Source organism: Manis javanica, chromosome 7 (genome assembly GCF_040802235.1).
Source record: "Manis javanica isolate MJ-LG chromosome 7, MJ_LKY, whole genome shotgun sequence".
NCBI classification, from domain to species: Eukaryota; Metazoa; Chordata; class Mammalia; order Pholidota; family Manidae; genus Manis; species Manis javanica.
The window spans coordinates 74,273,447-74,291,847 of NC_133162.1; the positions used below are offsets into that span (position 1 = coordinate 74,273,447).

Below are 18,401 nucleotides of genomic sequence, written 5' to 3' on the forward strand. Positions count from 1 at the left end.
TCTTGACAAAGGAGAACAGATAAATGGCATCATGTAAACACTAAAAGTCTAAGCCAGATGTCTGCCATAGAGAAATTGAATAAGCTTTTTTTCTTTTCATTTTAAGCATGTTTGGTTAGTTTTGATGTAGAGGGTCTGTAGCTACAGACTTCTGCTTATGTATTTCTCAGCAGAGTACCAAAAAATGGCCAGAACTTTTTCACTGCGGAAAGTGCCATAAATGAGATTCAAAATTCTTATTTTAAGTGTACCCAAATGTCCAATGTTGATACTACAACTATATATCAACATACTAACCTGTTGGCTTCTCTCTGTTGTTCCAAGTTTTATAGTTTAAGGATCTTATTTCCTCTGAATGTGATTTGTATCCAAAAGAGGCAGTAAGTTCTTGATTAGTACAGAAACCAGCGAATGAAAAATGCCTTTTTACCCCCTCTCCCTTCATTGTCTATACTCATCCTAAGAGGAATAGTGGAATTATCACATTGTTACTCCCATTCTTTCTGTGCTTGCTAGCATAGGTAAGACCAGGGCATGTGTAGTTGGAGTGTATTTTTTAAATTAGCACATCAGAGTGAAGCAAGTTATTATTATATGCCCTCTTGTAGACAAATAAGGAAAGACAAGTGTTGGTGATATACAATATCTAAGGACTTTAAATTTTGTATTTGCTTTGCATAGACAAATTTATTCATAGGATACAAAATTCAAAAGATGCCAAAGTGTATTTATTATAAAGTTAAAGGTTTCCCTCTCCTTGTCCTTTAAGCCACCTGGTCCAGCCCCCTCTACCAAAATCAACCAGAGTTAACAATTCCAAGGAATTTTCAAATTTTATAACATAATAAATATGTGAAGTATGATCACATGCATCCTAATAAACAAAAAACTGAAACAACCCACTATATATGTTCTCATCCATGGTAGCATCTCAATTAATCTGTACATGTCTGCACATTTTAAACTTTTATTTACATCCAATAAGGCCCAGATCCCATAGTATCTTCTTTACCCCCTTTTTCAAACTCTTTGATAATTTAACTATAGAACTATCAACACTTACCTGAATAACTGTCCTGAAGTGAAGTGAACTTCACTCACAGAGGTAATCTGTGTCAAAATCAGAAGCTAAATCATTGGTATCTCTAATTCCTATTCAGCTCCATTCATACAGGTTGTTCTGAACAAAATACAAAGGCAAAGCTAAGATTCACCCTTTCCTTGTGAATCTAAGTAAAATGTTACTTTGCTGTATCTTCAAAACAGCTAATGAACATTGTTTACAGTGGCTCGTATGTTGACTAAGCACATAAACATCATTAGTTAATGTTTATGAAAATCAGAATTCTTAATGATTTTCCAGATTTATTTTGTCTTTGTAGTAGCTACACAGTAGAGTTTCCCACCAAAAGATATTTAAAGCATGTCTATAAAATTAATTACAATTTTAAAGTGAGCAGCACCCAGAAGTAAATCAACCTGAAGCTTGTTGGTTTTCTTTGGTCAGACCATAAATCTGATATTACTTCATTTCTCTGGGGCTTGGAATAGGTCAGTTGTTTGCTGTTTAACCCTTCCTTTTTTCCCCCTATTGTTGCAGCCTTCTCAGTTTGAAAGCTTGTACAACACTAGTCTTATTCTCACAGATACTATTAAATAATCAAGGGGAAAAACAATGTTTCACAATCATAGTCATACCTTGGATAGAAAGCTTCCTTCTCGTGATACATAAGCTCAAGATTTTCCATAAAAGAAATTGTTCTGTTACTTTAGTGGGAAAGAAAATCACCATGTTCCTCTTAGTTGTATATATCTATCTACTTGCACAATTTGAACAAAACAGACTCTTTTTTTAAAAAAATTAAGGTATCACTGATAAACAATCTTATGAAGGCTTCACATGAGCAACATTGTGGTTTCAACATTCACTCATACTATCAATCCCTCCCACCCCATTGCAGTCACTGTCCATCAGTGTAGTAACACACTACAGAGTCATTACTTGTCTTCTCCATGCTGTCCTGCCTTCCCCATGACCCACCTATATTGTGAGTGCTAATTATAGTGCCCTTTAATCCCCTTCTCCCTCCCTCCCCACCCACGATCCCCAATCCCTTCCCTTTGGTAACCCTAGTCCCTTTGTGGAGAAAACAGACTCTATTTTAACACCAGGTCATTTCACTTATGTAAGTAGCAGTTGCAATTTTTTTAGGTAAATTTTTATTTACCAAGTAATAGCTCAACTTCAATAGTGGCAACTATTTTAGCTTTCTCCAAGACTTGAAGGGAGATAGGAGGACTTCAGTGTGCACACTTAGATAAGCTGACAGTATTTGTAGACATTGGGCACCATTTCTGTGGAATGACTTGGGTAAACACCTATTGTCTATCTGCCATTTCTTCATCTGCCATCAGGTGATGTTTTTTCAGTATTAAGTGGTTAAGAAACAACTGGAATATGTTTATTCTGCTTTCACTTGAGTGAAACATTGAGGGATATAGTTTATTCTTGGTATAAGTATTAATCTTGTTGAAAATATTTTCAGGGCATTCCTTTTTGTCATTAGCTAGTGATATGGAGTGACTATAGTTTACTTGGCAAAATATTTGAATATTTAAAAGTTTTTTAAAGAATGGAGTCTGTTACACAAAGTCAGAAGAGAATTCTAAATTTCATTGTTCCATTCCTAACTTGGAGGAATTTTATTAACCAAGGGCAGTATTTAAGAGCAGTGCTAAGCCAACTAAACCAAGAGTTTGTCTTTCTAGCTAGATATTTCTTGACCCTTCACAGAAAAAAGGTACATGACTATGACTTAGTACCTCAATTGGTGTAAAATGCAAAAAAGGATATATATTTGATTTTGTAGTATTGGAGCAAAGAGTGTGAACTAGTTCCTTGACAAGAGTGTTTGGTCATACATGCATTTGCACACTGACTCAACCATTCAATATCTGGCAGTATATATATTGAGGGAAATAATTTTGACTATAGGTTCTGCCTTTGTGTAGTAAATGAGTGTTGTTACTTGTAGGCTTGATGGGTATACATTATAAAATATATCTCATCTTACTAAGGTTTGTTAAAACTTGAGTTCATAGAATAATTAACCTGTGATTTAAAGCCAGAGTTATTCTGTTTCTGAACTCAAATTATTTTATCTCAAAACTGTTTATGTAGTTCATGTCCGTTATCACTACAGCAAGAAGGGTTGTCGTCCCTTCCCTTGCCTCATCACTTTTCTTTGACCTTTGAAAGATTAGTTAACTTTCAGGTTTTTGCTCATGGTGCTGAAGAGTAAACCCTTATGAAGTAGTTTCTACCTAGTCCAGTATCTTAAGGAAAAGACAATTTTAATAACAATATCAGTCAGTTACTAGTATCCTACTTTTATGGGGTCCATCACAGACTATATTTACAGTTGAGATTGTCATTAAAAGAAATTGGAGCAAAATGTCTTAGATAAGGAACAGAGTAAATATACTTATTTTCTGCTTCAGAGATCTGATAAAATATTGTCTGGCCAGTAAAATTATTTTACATCTACTAAGTGCATGAAAAGAAGTATAATTTTCTGCCATCAATATACACAGTAATCAAAGGTAATTTTAATATTTACTCAGGTCACTAAATTAAAAACAAAATAAGTATTGCCTGAAGTCCTATGATAAATGAAGTTCTTGGTATTCTTATGTTTTAGAGTTTGTTATAAAATTGCATGGAATCCAATGGTTTGACCCAAGTGTAGAGGTACCTGCAACCTTATGATCTGAGTTTTTGTTTCTTCTTCTTTTCTATTCTAGCCTTTTCATGTAAGCATATGCTATACCAAATGCCATATGTTAAAAATTATATGTCTGTTTCTTTTCTTTACAGTCTGAAAAACTCCAAATCAAAAAGCAGTTCCAGGACACCTGCAAAATCCAAACCAGACAGTACAAAGCTTTAAGAAATCACTTACGGGAGACTACACCAAAGAGTGAGCGCAAAGCTGTTCTGAAACGGCTTAAGAGGGAGCATACCCGGAAGTTAGCCATCTTAGCTGAGCAGTGTGACCACAGCATTCGTGAAATGCTCTCCACTCAAGCTGTAAGTTTATTTTACTTAGGCAAAACAAATATAGCACCCCTTTCCTTCTACCACCTGAATAAAATCCCAACAATTAAAATATTAAGGTGGAAATGAAAACTCTGCTGCACCTTGGGAAATAGTGCTGCTGGTCCATATTCTTCTTGTTCTCAGCATTGCTTGGAAATATGCATGATGTATATATAATTCTCTTTGATACACTTGGACATGAGGTTCTACAAAGGCTCTCTGCTGGTGCCTTGCAGGGGTTTAGTACGTACACCAACAGCATATCAAGATTGGAGAAGCAGCTTTGTTAAGCAGTGTTCGAAAAGTAGTACTTGATTGGGAATCCAGGTGGTTCCATTTGAGTGCAGATACAAAATATATTTGCTGTGTAAGTTTACAGACGTTTTCTTAATGGGCCAGATAGTAAATATTTTAGGCTTTGTGGGCCAGGAGGAAAAATTGAGGTTATTATGTGGGTACTTACATTGCCATTTAAAATGTGACCATTTCAGAATATAAAAACCATTCCTAAATAGTGGGCTGTTGTAAAACAAAAACAGAAAATCAGGTAGCTGTTCAGATTTGGCCCATAAGCTGTAGCATGCTTGTCCCTGTTCTATAGTTATTTCCATTGGAGAGAAAAGATTCAGAGTCTTATATCAGATTCTATAATTTTCTTTAAAAAATAATGATTATTTAGACATCATCCAAATAGCTAATGATAGCTTTATCCTTATAATGCCATCATTGGTGCTATGTTTTCCTTTTTCAGAGATGTTTACTCCAAGAAGTAAGAGAGAACAGCTGTGCCCCATAGGAGAGTAGTCTGTCTTAACTTACACCTCCTCCTTTCCAGAGGTCATGAAAAGATAGCTCACAGGAGGATAAGTCTGTTTTCTTTCTCTCTTTCAGCTGCGTTTGGATGAAGCACAGGAGGCAGAGTGCCAGGTTTTGAAAATGCAGCTGCAGCAGGAACTGGAGCTGCTGAATGCATATCAGAACAAAATCAAGCTGCAGGCTGAGGCACAACATGCTCAGGAGCTTCGGGAGCTTGAACAGAGGGTCTCCTACCGCAGGGCACGCTTAGAACAACAGGTATAAGTAATAGAAAAAAGTAATTGTGAGGGGGCAGAGCCAAATGGTGGCATGAGTAGAGCAGTGGAAATCTCCGCCCAAAACCATATATATATTTTTTGGTATCATTAATCTACAATTACATGAAGAACATTATGTTTACTAGGCTCCCCCCTTCACCGACTCCCCCCTACATACCCCTTCACAGTCACTGTCCTGCAGCACAGTAAGATGCTGTAAAATCACTACTTGTCTTCTCTGTGTTGTAGAGCCCATCCTGTACCCCCCACCACATTATACATGTAATTGTAATGCCCCCTTACTTTTCCCCACCCTTATCCCTCCCTTCCCACCCATCCTCCCCAGTTCCTTTCTATTTGGTAACTGTTAGTCCATTTGTGGGTTCTGTGATTCTGCTGCTGTTTTATTCCTTCAGTTTTTCTTTGTTCTTATACTTCACATATGAGTGAAATCATTTGGTACTTGTCTTTCTCCACCTGGCTTATTTCATATTTCATTGAGCATAATACCCTCTAGCTCCATCCACGTTGTTGCAAATGGTAGGATTTGTTTTCTTCTTATGGCTGAATAGTATTCCATTGTGTATATGTACCACATCTTCTTTATCCATTTATCTACTGATGGACACTTAGGTTGCTTCCATTTCTTGGCTATTGTAAATAGTGCTGTGATAAACATAGGGGTGCACCTGTCTTTTTCAAACTGGAGTGCTGCATTTTTAGGGTAAATTCCTAGAAGTGGAATTCCTGGGTCAAATGGTATTTTTATGTTGAGCATTCTGAGGAACCTCCATACTGCTTTCCACAATGGCTAAACTAATTTACATTCCCACCAGCACTGTAGGAGGGTTCACCTTTCTCCACAACCTCATGAATATTTGTTGTTGTTTGTCTTTTGGATGGTAGCCATCCTTACTGGTGTGAGGTGATATCTCATTGTGGTTTTAATTTGCATTTCTCTGATGACAAGCTATGTGGAGCATCTTTTCATGTGTCTGTTGGCCATCTGAATTTCTTCTTTAGAGAACTGTCTATTCAACTCCTCTGCCCATTTTTAATTGGATTATTTGCTTTTTGTTTGTTGAGGTGTGTGAGCTCTTTATATATTTTGGAAGTCAACCCCTTATCGGATCTCTCATTTATGAATATATTCTCCCATACTGTAGGATACCTTTTTGATCTATTGATGGTGTCCTTTGCTGTACAGAAGGTTTTTAGCTTGATATAGCTCCTTGTGTTCATTTTTGCTTTGTTTCCCTTGCCTGGGGAGATACATACATGAAGAAGTTGCTAATGTTTATGTCCAAGAGATTTTTGCCTATGCTTTTTTCTAAGAGTTGTATGGTTTCATGACTTACATTCAGGTCTTTCATCCATTTTGAATTTACATTTGTGTATGGGGTTAGACAGTGATCCAATTTCATTCTCTTACATGTAGCTGTCCAGTTTATCCAGCACCATCTGTTGAAGAGACTGTCATTTCCCCATTGTATGTTCACGGCTCCTTTATCATATATTAATTGACCATATATGTTTGGGTTAATGTTTGGAGTCTCTATTCTGTTCCACTGGTCTGTGTCTCTGTTCTTGTGCCAGTACCAAATTGTCTTGATTACTGTGGCTTTGTAGCAGAGTTAAAGTTGGGGAGCAAGACCCCCCCCCCCCAGTTTATTTTTCCTTCTCAGGATTGCTTTGGCTATTCGGGGTATTTGGTGGTTCCATATGAATTTTTGAACTATTTGTTCCAGTCAAAACCATATAATTGAAAATACAACAAATACCACTATTCCTAAAAGGGAGACCAGAAGACACAGGACAACAGCCAGACTACATCCACACTTGCGAGAACCCGGTGCCTCGCAAAGGGTGTAAGATACAAGATGCAGCCCGGTGGCACCCAAGCACCCCTCACCCCAGCTCCTGGCAGGAGAAGAGGAGTCCGACCAGGGAGGGAGAGGAAGTACAGGACTGCTAAATTGCCAGCCCCAGCCATCTGCGCTGGAGCACAGACACACAGTGTGTGGTGTGTTGAATGCTAGGGAAACAGGACAGGAAGACCTGTGAGCATGTCCCCACAGCTGGCACCCCTGGGACAAAGAAAAGCGAGTGCCCTTTGAAAATCTTAAAGGAACAGGGGCCTCACAGCTGGATGGAAATGCCCTGGTGCAATCAGCCCAGTAACTGGAAATCCCAGGGAACTCCAGGTGCCCCAACCCCCTGGGCAGCAGTGCAGCTCAGAGGTCCCTCACGATGATAAACAGCCTCTGGCCCATTCCCCCTCTAGCACATAGAGGCAGTGGTCACACCCACAGCAACCGGGAAGAGCTTCATCCACAGCGGCCCAGCAAGAATCAGATACCCCATCTGCAAGCAGGTGCCCAGCACAAGCCACTAGGGGTCACTGTTCACCCAGAAGAGGAAGGCCACAAACCAGCAAGAAGGGATGTTCTCCCAGCCATCACATGCATCAGCTCTGCACAACTACCTCTATCACCATGAAAAGGCAGAAGAATTTGATCCAGACCAGACTAACAGAGACAACCCCTGAGAAGGAGTAAACCTAACCAATCTTCCTGAAAAAGAATTCAAAATAAAGTTCATAACCATGCAGATGGTTCTTCAGAGAAATATGCAAGAGCTAAGGGATAAAGTCCAGAGGGAGATTACAGAAATGTAACAATCTCTGGAAGGACTTAAGAGCAGATGAGGTGCAAGAGTCTGTTAATGGAATAGAAATCAGAGAAAAGGAACACAGAGAAGCTAACACAGAGAGAGATGAAAGGATCTCCAGGAATGAAAAAATATTAAGAGAACTGTGTGACCAATCCAAATGGAACAATATTTGCATTACAGGGGAACCAGAAGAAGAAGAAGAGAGAAAAAGGGATAGAAAGTGTCTTTGAAGAAATAATTGCTGCAAACTTCCCCAAACTGGGGGAGGAAATAGTTGCTCAGATTACAAAGCACGCAGAACTCCCAACAGAAGAGACCCAAACAGGACAACACCAAGGCACATAATAATTAAAATGGCAAAGAGAAAGGACAAGGACAGAGTTTTAAAGGCACCTAGAGAGAAGAAAAAGGTCACCTACAAAGGAAAACCCAACAGGCTATCATCAGACTTCTCAACAGAAACCTTACAGGCCAGAAGAGAATGGCATATATTTAATGCAATGAAAGAAAAGGGCCTTGAACCAAGGATACTGTATCCAGCACGATTATCATTTAGATATGAAGGAGGGATTAAACAATTCCCAGACAAGCAAAAGTTGTGGGAATTTGCCTCCAAGAAACCACCTCTACAGGGTATTTTAGAGGGACTGCTGTAGATGGAAGCACTCCTAAAGCTAAATAGATGTCACCAGAGAAAATAAAATCACAATAAAGAAAGCAGACCAACCAAATACTAATTAAAAGCAAAAAATAAAATCAACTACCCACAAAAGCAGTTAAAGGAAACACAAAAGAGCACAGAATAAAACAACCAACATATAAAGAATGGAGGAGGAGGAATAAGAAAGGAGAGAAAGTCACCAGACAGTGCTTATAATAGCTCAATAAGCGAGTTAAGTTAGATAGTAAGACTAAAGAATATTACCTTTAACCTTTGGTAACCACGAATGCAAAGCCAGCAATGGCAATAAGTACATATTTTCCAAATGTCACCCTAAATGTAAATGGACTGAATCCACCAATCAAAAGACACAGAGTAATAGAATGGATAAAAAAGGGAGATCCATCTATATGCTGCTTACAAGAGACTCACCTCATACCCAAAGACATGCACAGACTAAATGTCAAGGGATGGAAAAAGATATTTCATGCAAACAACAGGGAGAAAAAAGCAGGTGTTGCAGTACTAGTATCAGACAAAATAGACTTCAAAACAAGGAAAGTAACAAGAGATTAAGAAAGATATTACATAATGATAAAGAGCTCAGTCCAACAAGAGGATATTACCATTATAAATATATATGCACCCAACACAGGAGCACCAACATATGTGAAACAAATACTAACAGAACTAAAGGAGGAAATAGAATGCAATGCATTCATTTTAGGAGACTTCAACACACCACTCACTGCAAAGGGTAGATCCACTGGACAGAAAATAAGAAATGACACAGAGGCACTGAACAACACACTAGAACAGATGGACCTAATAGACATCTGTAGAACTCTACATCCAAAAGCCACAGGATACACATTCTTCTCAAGTGCACATGGAACATTCTCCAGAATAGACCACATACTAGGCCATAAAAAGAGTCTCAGTAAATTCCAAAAGACTGAAATTCTACCAACCAACTTTTCAGACCACAAAGGTATAAAACTAGAAATAAATTGTACAAAGAAAACAAAAAGGCTCACAAACACATGGAGGCTTAACAACATGCTCCTAAATAATCAATGGGTCAATGAACAAATTAAAATAGAGATCAAGCAATATATGGAAACAAATGACAACAACAACACAAAGCCCCAACTTCCGTGGGATGCAGCAAAAGCAGTCTTAAGAGGAAAGTATATAGCAATCCAGGCATACTTAAAGAAGGAAGAACAATCCCAAATGAATAGTCTAACGTCACAATTATCAAAATTGGACAAAGAAGAGCAAATGAGGCCTAAAGTCAGCAGAAGGAGGGACATAATAAAGATCAGAGAAGAAATAAATAAAATTGAGAAGAATAAAAAAATAGAAAAAATCAATGAAACCAAGAGCTGGGTCTTTGAGAAAGTAAGCAAAATAGATAAGCCTCTGGCCAAAGTTATTAAGAGAAAAAGAATCAACACACATCAACAGAATCAGAAACGAGAAAGGAAAAATCATGACAGACTCCACAGAAATACAAAGAATTATTAGAGAATACTATGAAAACCTATATGCTAACAAGCTGGAAAACCTAGAAGAAATGGACAAGTTCATAGAAAAACGCAACCTTCCAAGACTGACCAAGGAAGAAACACAAAATTTAAACAAACCAATTGCAAGCAAAGAAATTGAAGCAGTAATAAAAAAAACTACCCAAGAACAAAACCCCCGGGCCAGATGGATTGCCTCAGAATTTTATCAGACATATGGAGAAGACATAATACCTATTCTCCTAAAAGTTTTCCAAAAAAATAGAAGAGGAGGGAATACTCCCAAACTCATTCTATGAAGCCAACATCACCCTAATACCAAAACCAGGCAAAGACCCCACCAAAAAAGAAAACTACAGACCAGTATCCCTGATGAATGTAGGCGCAAAAATACTCAAAAAAAATATTAGCAAACCGAATTCAAAAATACATCAAAAGGATCATACACCATGACCAAGTGGGATTCATCCCAGGGATGAAAGGATGGTACAACATCCGAAAGTCCATCAACATCATCCACCACATAAACAAAAAGAAGGACAAAAACCACATGATCATCTCCATAGATGCTGAAAAAGCATTCTACAAAATTCAACATTCATTCATGATAAAAACTCTCAACAAAATGGGTATAGAGGGCAGGTACCTCAACATAATGAAGGTCATATATGATAAACCACAGCCAACATCATACTGAACAGTGAAAAGCTGAAAGCTTTTCCTCTGAGATCGGAAACAAGACAGGGATGCCCACTCTCCCCACTGTTATTTAACATAGTACTGGAGGTCCTAGCCATGGCAATTAGACAGAACAAAGAAATACAAGGAATCCAGATTGGTAAAGAAGAAGTTAAACTGTCACTATTTGCAGATGACATGATATTGTACATAAAAAAACTCTAAAGACTCCACTCCAAAACTACTAGAACTGATATCGGAATACAGCAAAGTTGCAGGATACAAAATTAACACACAGAAATCTGTGGCTTTCCTATACACTAACAATGAACCAATAGAAAGAGAAATCAGGAAAACCATTCCATTCACAATTGCATCAAAAAGAATAAAATACCTAGGAATAAACCTAACCAAAGAAGTGACAGACCTATCCCCTGAAAACTATAAAACACTCTTAAGAGAAATTAAAGAGGACACTAACAAGTGGAAACTCATCCCATGCTCTTGGCTAGGAAGAATTAATATCATCAAAATGGCCATCCAGCCCAAAGCCGTATACAGATTTGATGCAATCCCTAACAAATTACCAACAGCATTCTTCAATGAACTTTAACAAATAGTTCAAAAATTCATATGGAAACACCAAAGACCCTGAATAGCAAAGCAATCCTGAGAAGGAAGAATAAAGTGAACCCAGGAATGGACTAACCCAAGAATGGAGTAACAGTTACCAAAGGAAAAGGAACTGGGGATAATGGGAGGGAAGGGAGGGATAAGGGTGGGGAAAAAGAAAGGGGGTATTACGATTAGCATGTATAATGTGTGGGGGGCATGGGGAGGGCTGTTAAACCCAGAGAAGATAAGTAGTGATTTTACAACATCTTACTATGCTGATGGACAGTTACTGTAATGGGGTTTGTGGGGGGGGACTTGGTGAAGTGGGTCCCTAGTAATCATAATCCCTAGTAAACATAGCGTTCTTCATGTTATGATTAATGATAACAAAAAAAGTAATTGTGCTAGTATTTGTTCTCCTCAAAATCATTTCATAAATACATTTTCATGATGACAGAGGTGGCATTAGATTGTTTTCACAATATCCTATTTGCTTAATTCTAGTTTTGGTAGTGTTTTCTTTTTCTTTACAATTACTGATTCAGTAATGAACCTTAAAATTAATGAGTTTGATATATTAAGGGAATATACTTAAGTAGTAATTGCTAGAGGGATGATGTGGAGTTATGTGAAGACAGTTGAATTGTGGAAGGATAGCTCTGGCTCTGTCTTGCTCACTTCTTTCGTGTACCTAGTTGTACCAAAATAAATTGGAGAAAAAGTTGGATAGTGAAGGAAAAAACTTTAGCAATTGCTTGGGAGAGACAAGGAAAAAAGGATCAGGAATATACTTTATTCATTCATCCTTGGTCTGGAACTGTACAGATTGGTAGATTACTAGAAAACAGAACGTAAAACCAGTTTTACACAGATGAAGAGTTAGGCTGAAAATATTATTTCTAGATGTATCTTTATTTTTTTTACTTATTCTATCATATACATTTTAAGTAGAATCCCTAAATTCACTTGTATCCTTTAAGGTACTGAGGCTTATGTCTGTGTTTGTTTGGAGAAAGAACAATGGGTAGAAGAGTTGGAGAAAGAAAGAGAGGAAAGACATTTGTTTTGAGTAGTAGTAGAATATCAGTTGTATCCAGGATTGAATGTTATGTTCCAGAATTCCTGAGCCATAAGTTCTCAGCAGCTGGTATGGTCTTAGGTGCATTGGTCCATTGTAAGTTACCATGTGCCTAAGGGTTTTGTCTATTAGAAATTGTCATTGCTTCTGGACTATTAACTGGCCCATAGATTTTTTCCCCTATTTTCTACAGTTCTTGTGATAAAAATAGAGTACCTCATTCATATATAAAAAATATGGTCTTAAGGTGTTGCTATTTCGCTGACTCAGCTGTCTTTATTACTGGCTCTTTTGACAGTTACTTGCCTCTAAAAATGATCTCAATTATGTTTCTCATTCAAGATGGGCAGATTGAAACACATATAAATTTTTAGAAAAATGTAGTTGTACCATGTACAAAATTCATAAATATGTCTGATTTCACCTTGCATATTTAAAATTTAATTTAAAGTTCCATCTCTTATGCTTCAAAATTATCTCTAAAAGAAAAACCTGTACTATTTCAGTAACTGTTATGAGAGAAATATTGGTAGTTTTATTTGTATTTTTAGCTCCACCTAGTGGCTCAGTTAAAGAGTGCTAATAAGTATCTTAGGTGTAGTCTTACTTCAATATATGAACTAAGGCCTTTATGTTCTACGAAACCAGGTAAAATGTTGGCATCGGGCTGATAGCATTGCCAGAACTGCAGTGGAACTCTCATATATTGTTAGTGCATTTTGGAAAGCAATTTGGAAGTATATATTGATCTTTGAAAATGTTAAGCAAAGAATTTAGAGAAAAGAAATCCTGAATACAGTAAAAGCAATATGCATAAATATGTTAATTATGGCATCATTTATAATGGTTTAAAACACCTCACCATCTAAAATAATTAAGTGCTCATGACCAAACCACTTAAAATCTTACTCTACCATTTAAATGATGGCTATAGAGATAGTAATAATGGGGAAAAATGCTTATGAGGTGTTGAATAAAATAAAGACAAATCACACTTAAAGTGAATTGAACTAATGCTTATAGTGGCTATATTAATATGGTAGATTGGTTGTGATGGTTTACATTATTTTGATAATGGACATGCATAAGGTCATTTAGTATTAAAAATAATAAAAGAAACAGTGGAATAAATCTACAGTGCTTTGAGTTGCTACTTGATTTTTAGGGCTCATGTTTACATTTCAAGTGAAGTGCATGACTATAAAGCAGTTTGGGGTCAATTAGTTGGCAACTACCAAGACCATGATGCACCCATGGTGTGATTTGTAAACATCATAACATCTATATTTTCTGTGCTTTGTGCTTACTGGTTGCACAGATAAGAAACAGTCATCTGAAAATAGAGGTGGAACCAGAGAATGTTAGTTGTTTCTAGATGAATAATAATTCTGTTTGAAGATTGCTTTCAGCCTCCAAATGAACCAAGAATTGTCCTCCAGGTTGCTAACAGAGTAAGCCTCAGTTGAGGCTCACGTGAGGACTTACTGAAACTTTTCTTGTGCTTCATTTACATTAAATTTCAGCAAAATGACAACATAACTATAAATCTTAAAATTCTATGTGAATTTCATACATGCATAAAAAGTGGCAGTATTTCCAAAGTATAAATGGGCTTTTCTTTGTTTTATCATTTCCTTTAATTTTTCCTGAATATTTCACTTAGTATCAACAGCATGGTTGGTAGTTTTTAAATAAGAATTGACAATTGGAATATCTTATAGGACATTTCGAACTGAAAGTATTCACACAAAAATATCACATTTGATTTCAGAAAAGATAGGTTAGGAGAGAAGTCTCAGAAGTCTTATACTCCGTGCAACCACCCTTCTTATTTACAGTAATAAGATATTTTCAAAGAAATGGGGGTTAATATAGCCTATCACAAATCTTAGTTTTAATTTTTATTGAAAAATATTCTGAGTTTCTTAAATGACAAAACTAATTCAGCAAATAAAATTGAAGCTGTGCTTACTGGATAAAAGTGAATAAGCATTAATGTGTTTAACATTTGTATCATGAGTTTCCTTCAAATAATACACAAGGCATTCGAATTAGTTAAATCCTCAGTAAATATAAATACCATATTTATTTTATTAGAGTGACATTATGGTATGCCTAATAAGGCTAGATTCTCCTTACACATTTTCTTTTTCATTCTTTTTACCTAATGGATTTAGTAGCCATTGATGATAATTGTCCTTCGAACTAAATGTTCCTAATAAATGGATTTTTGAAATTTTAAAATAGACAAAGATTTAAAAGAAAAATTTGAAGTTATTTGAATCCTTACAGATATATAAATTTAATTCCATATGAATTGGTTATTTTATATGTAGACATTAAAAGAGTAGAAAAGTTATTTTACAAATACACACTTTTTTAAATTTGGCAGTTATAGAGAAACAAATAGAAATTAAAATGTCTTTAATCCCACCACTCAGAAGTCACCACAGTTAACAATTTAATACCTTTCCCTTAAAAGAAGCATTGTGTCTAAGTTCTCTTTCAACCTTCATTATGAAATGCCCTCTATAAACCTTTGTAACACTTTAGTACTGGGGAAGAGTTTAATAATTTTCAGATTGACCCTACCAAAGTCCTATTTGTAATTCCCCCCACACATTTTATCATTTTGCATGCCTTTGCCCATGTTCCTTCTGCTGAAAATATCTCTCCCTTCCCTTGTCTTCTGGTAAACTTGTGCTTTTCCTTCAGAATCCAGTCTCTGTCACCTTCTCTGAGAAGACTTCTTTGCCCTACTCTTCTTCCCCTATAGAGTGAATTACTCCATCCCTTTGTATTTCTGCTTCACTTTATAAATCTGTTATTATGTCCAATCATATTATGTGGTAGTTTTTTATTTGCATGTGTTTCCATGCTAAATTGCGTTTTTTTAAAGGACACTTTAAAAAATGACAAAGAAGAGGGGGGACTCGATAATATGGGTGAATGTTGTAACCACAATGTTGCTCATGTGACACCTTCATAAGATTGTATATCAATGATAATTTAGTAAAAAAATACATAAAAATTAAACATTTGTTGAGGTAGATTTCTGTAGAGAACAATGACATTTGGCTTAAGTCCTCAAATATCTTGAAACCTAATTGAATATTTATTTACAAATACTCTTTATTTCCTATTTTTGAAAAACTTTGTATCATGGAAATTTTCAAACATACACAAAAATATTAGTGAAATTATTAAGAATTAGTACAATGAAGTCCCCAAATACTCATTTGGGTATTTGGGTAACTTCAACAGTTACCAGTATCTTGCTAATATTTCATCTGTTTCCCCACTCCACATGCAGCTTTTTAGGGGAGCAGAATATGGGGCAGAGTATCTGGAATATTTTAAAGCAAATCCCAGCATAGAATCATTTCACTCTAAACACAGATAAGAAATAAGGGCTCTTTTACTTTAACATAGTCATAATTCCATTGTGTCAACTAACAAAATTATAATAAATGTTTAAGATTACCTAATACTCAGTCCATACTTAAATTTCCCTTTGTACCTAAAAAATGTCTTCTTGGTTTATTTAGACTGGGGCCCAAACATGGTCTAGACATTGCATTTGGTTGTCTTTTAAGCCTTTTGGTCTCCCCTGTCCTTTCTTGTATTATTGTGGACTGGGTCATTGGCTTTGTAGGAATTCTCACATTTGCATTTGGCTGATTCCAACCTCATGGTGTCATTTAATGCATTCCTCTTTACTTTATATTTCCTGTAAACTGGTAATTAGATCTAGGGGCATGATTATATTAAAAAAAATTTTCCTTTTAAAAATTATTGTGAGGAATTTTCATAAGGGTTACTGTGTTACAATTCCTTTCGCATCACATCAAAAGATACATAATGTCTAGTTGTCCCACTTTGAAGTGATATTTGATGAGTGGGTTCAGGTACTCTCATTCATTAACAAGTTCTCCATCAACTTCTTCCCATTGTCATTGACTTTATTATGTGTTTTTTCACATTAAAGAAAATTTATAGTGAGCTATATGTATTTGTAAGCCTGTGAGTTGTCCAGAACTGATTGTGATGGCTACCCAACCACTAATTTCTAAGTACATAGAGTGTCCTAACTTTCTAATGGAAACTTTATAGTTTTTGTTTGCTCAGTGCATTCACTTACACTCTTAATCACTTAATGCTCTGATCTGTGTGGAATATGGTATCAGATGAGGTTCCATTTTTATTTTCTTCCAGATGGTTGGCCACTTGTGCCTGTGTTGTTTTGCCCATTAAATTAATTAGTACTTTTATCCTGCATTAAAAACTTACAAACTTCATTCTGTTTCTGTTTTACTAATTGCTGGTTCCTACACCAATACCATATTTATTTTATTAGAGTGACATTATGGTATGTCTAATAAGGCTAGATTCTCCTTACACATTTTCTTTTTCATTCTTTTTACCTAATGGATTTAGTAGCCATTGATGATAATTGTCTTGATTTATTATTTTAATAGAGGTTATTTCCTTTGCTTTTAAGAACTTGATTATATACATTTTAGCAATATAAGTTATATATGATTCCTACAGTATATCTCTTTGATTTTTAAATGTACATCCTTTAAAATAGCCTGAGTGGACATTTAATGATTCACTTTAAACCACAATAATTATTGCTCCTGTAGTTTGTAGATTTTTTTAAATAAATGAGCTTTCTTTTTGCCTCCCCCCCCAAACCACCACAGATTGAAGAAGAGCTATTGACATTTCAGAATGAATGCAGGGAACGAATACGAAGCCTGCTGGAGCGTCGAGCAAGACAAATGAAAGCTTTTAATTCTGAAAGTGAGAGACTAGGTTTTAGTAACCTTGCCCCTGAGGCATTCAGCCACAGCTCCTCCAGAGCTTCTGATTGGCCTCACAATCCTGCTGGGGATCCAGGACCTCACTTGGGTCATCCCATAGGTGGCCCACCACAAGTCTGCGGCCATCCACTGCAAGGTGGGCCCCCAGTCATGGAGGTCACCATTCTGGGCCAATGCATTGGGTACCCCGAGGTAGCAGTATGGGAGTTGGCAATAGCCCTCAGGCTCTGAGGCAGACAGCTGCCGGGGGACGGACGGAACAGGGCATGAGCCGAAGCATGAGTGTCACTTCACAAATATCCAGTGGGTCACACATGTCTTACACGTAACTTAATAACTGAGAATGGCAATTCCACTGAGCTGTCTGCCACAAGAAACCACCTACAGACATCATCCCAGTAGCCTCCTCACTTGGGTACTACCATGTGGAAGCTGAGTGCATATGGTATATTTTATTCAGTTTTGTAAGGCGTTTATTTTGTGTTTACTAGTTGGGATGTCATAGTATTTAGTTGTTCTGTTTTGTATTTTTTTGTTTTTAACTTTTGGGGAAATCTTATGAAAAGGGGAATTGGTGTGTATGTGTATTTATCAAATACACACACACACATATAATGCACGTAGTAAAAAGAAACTGGTTAGATAGGGTATTTTCTGAAAACTGCAAAAACAGAATTCAGCAGTGGCTTGAGTCATCATCACCTTTGGGCAACTCTATCCTAAGAAATTTGTGAAACGATCTAAAGCCTTTCTCTGTATACCCCACCCAGGTTCTTATGAGCCACTCACAGCAGGCAGCATATGTTAAAACAAGTTATTATGGAAACATCCGTATCCCCTCACCAATGTATTTTGTTTATTAAATAAATGTATTTTGTCTGACTTTTGTTTATTAAATTGGCCTCATTTGAAGTAGGAAAAAAGTGGAAATTCATGAACACTAAAGGGTTGCATTGACTTCTTCAGAGAGTAGAAGACAACCTAATTCTTTTTCTCAATGCTGCAAGTTTGTCAGTGATTTTTTTTTTTGGTCCATTCAATTGTGCCTTCTTTGAGGCATGGTGAGATGGAAGTGCTTCGGGGGGTCATAAGTTTTGTGGGAATTGCTTCACAGCACTGATCTGGGTCCTCTTCTTCAGCCCCATCAATACTAGCTGTGAGACCTTAAC

The 18,401-nt window shown here is 36.6% G+C and overlaps 1 protein-coding gene across 1 annotated transcript in view; it reads left to right on the top strand.

The window, feature by feature from the left end:
• The window catches only part of LOC140850588 (serine/threonine-protein kinase TAO1-like), a 64,170-nt gene extending 46,146 nt beyond the window's left edge, over positions 1 to 18,024 (top strand). Inside the window, 4 exon segments of the mRNA XM_073241686.1 lie at positions 3,878 to 4,090; positions 4,991 to 5,173; positions 17,113 to 17,373; positions 17,376 to 18,024. Coding sequence (XP_073097787.1) covers positions 3,878 to 4,090; positions 4,991 to 5,173; positions 17,113 to 17,373; positions 17,376 to 17,561 — 843 coding nt within the window. The 3' untranslated portion in view covers positions 17,562 to 18,024.
• Positions 18,025 to 18,401: the final 377 nt, after the last annotated feature.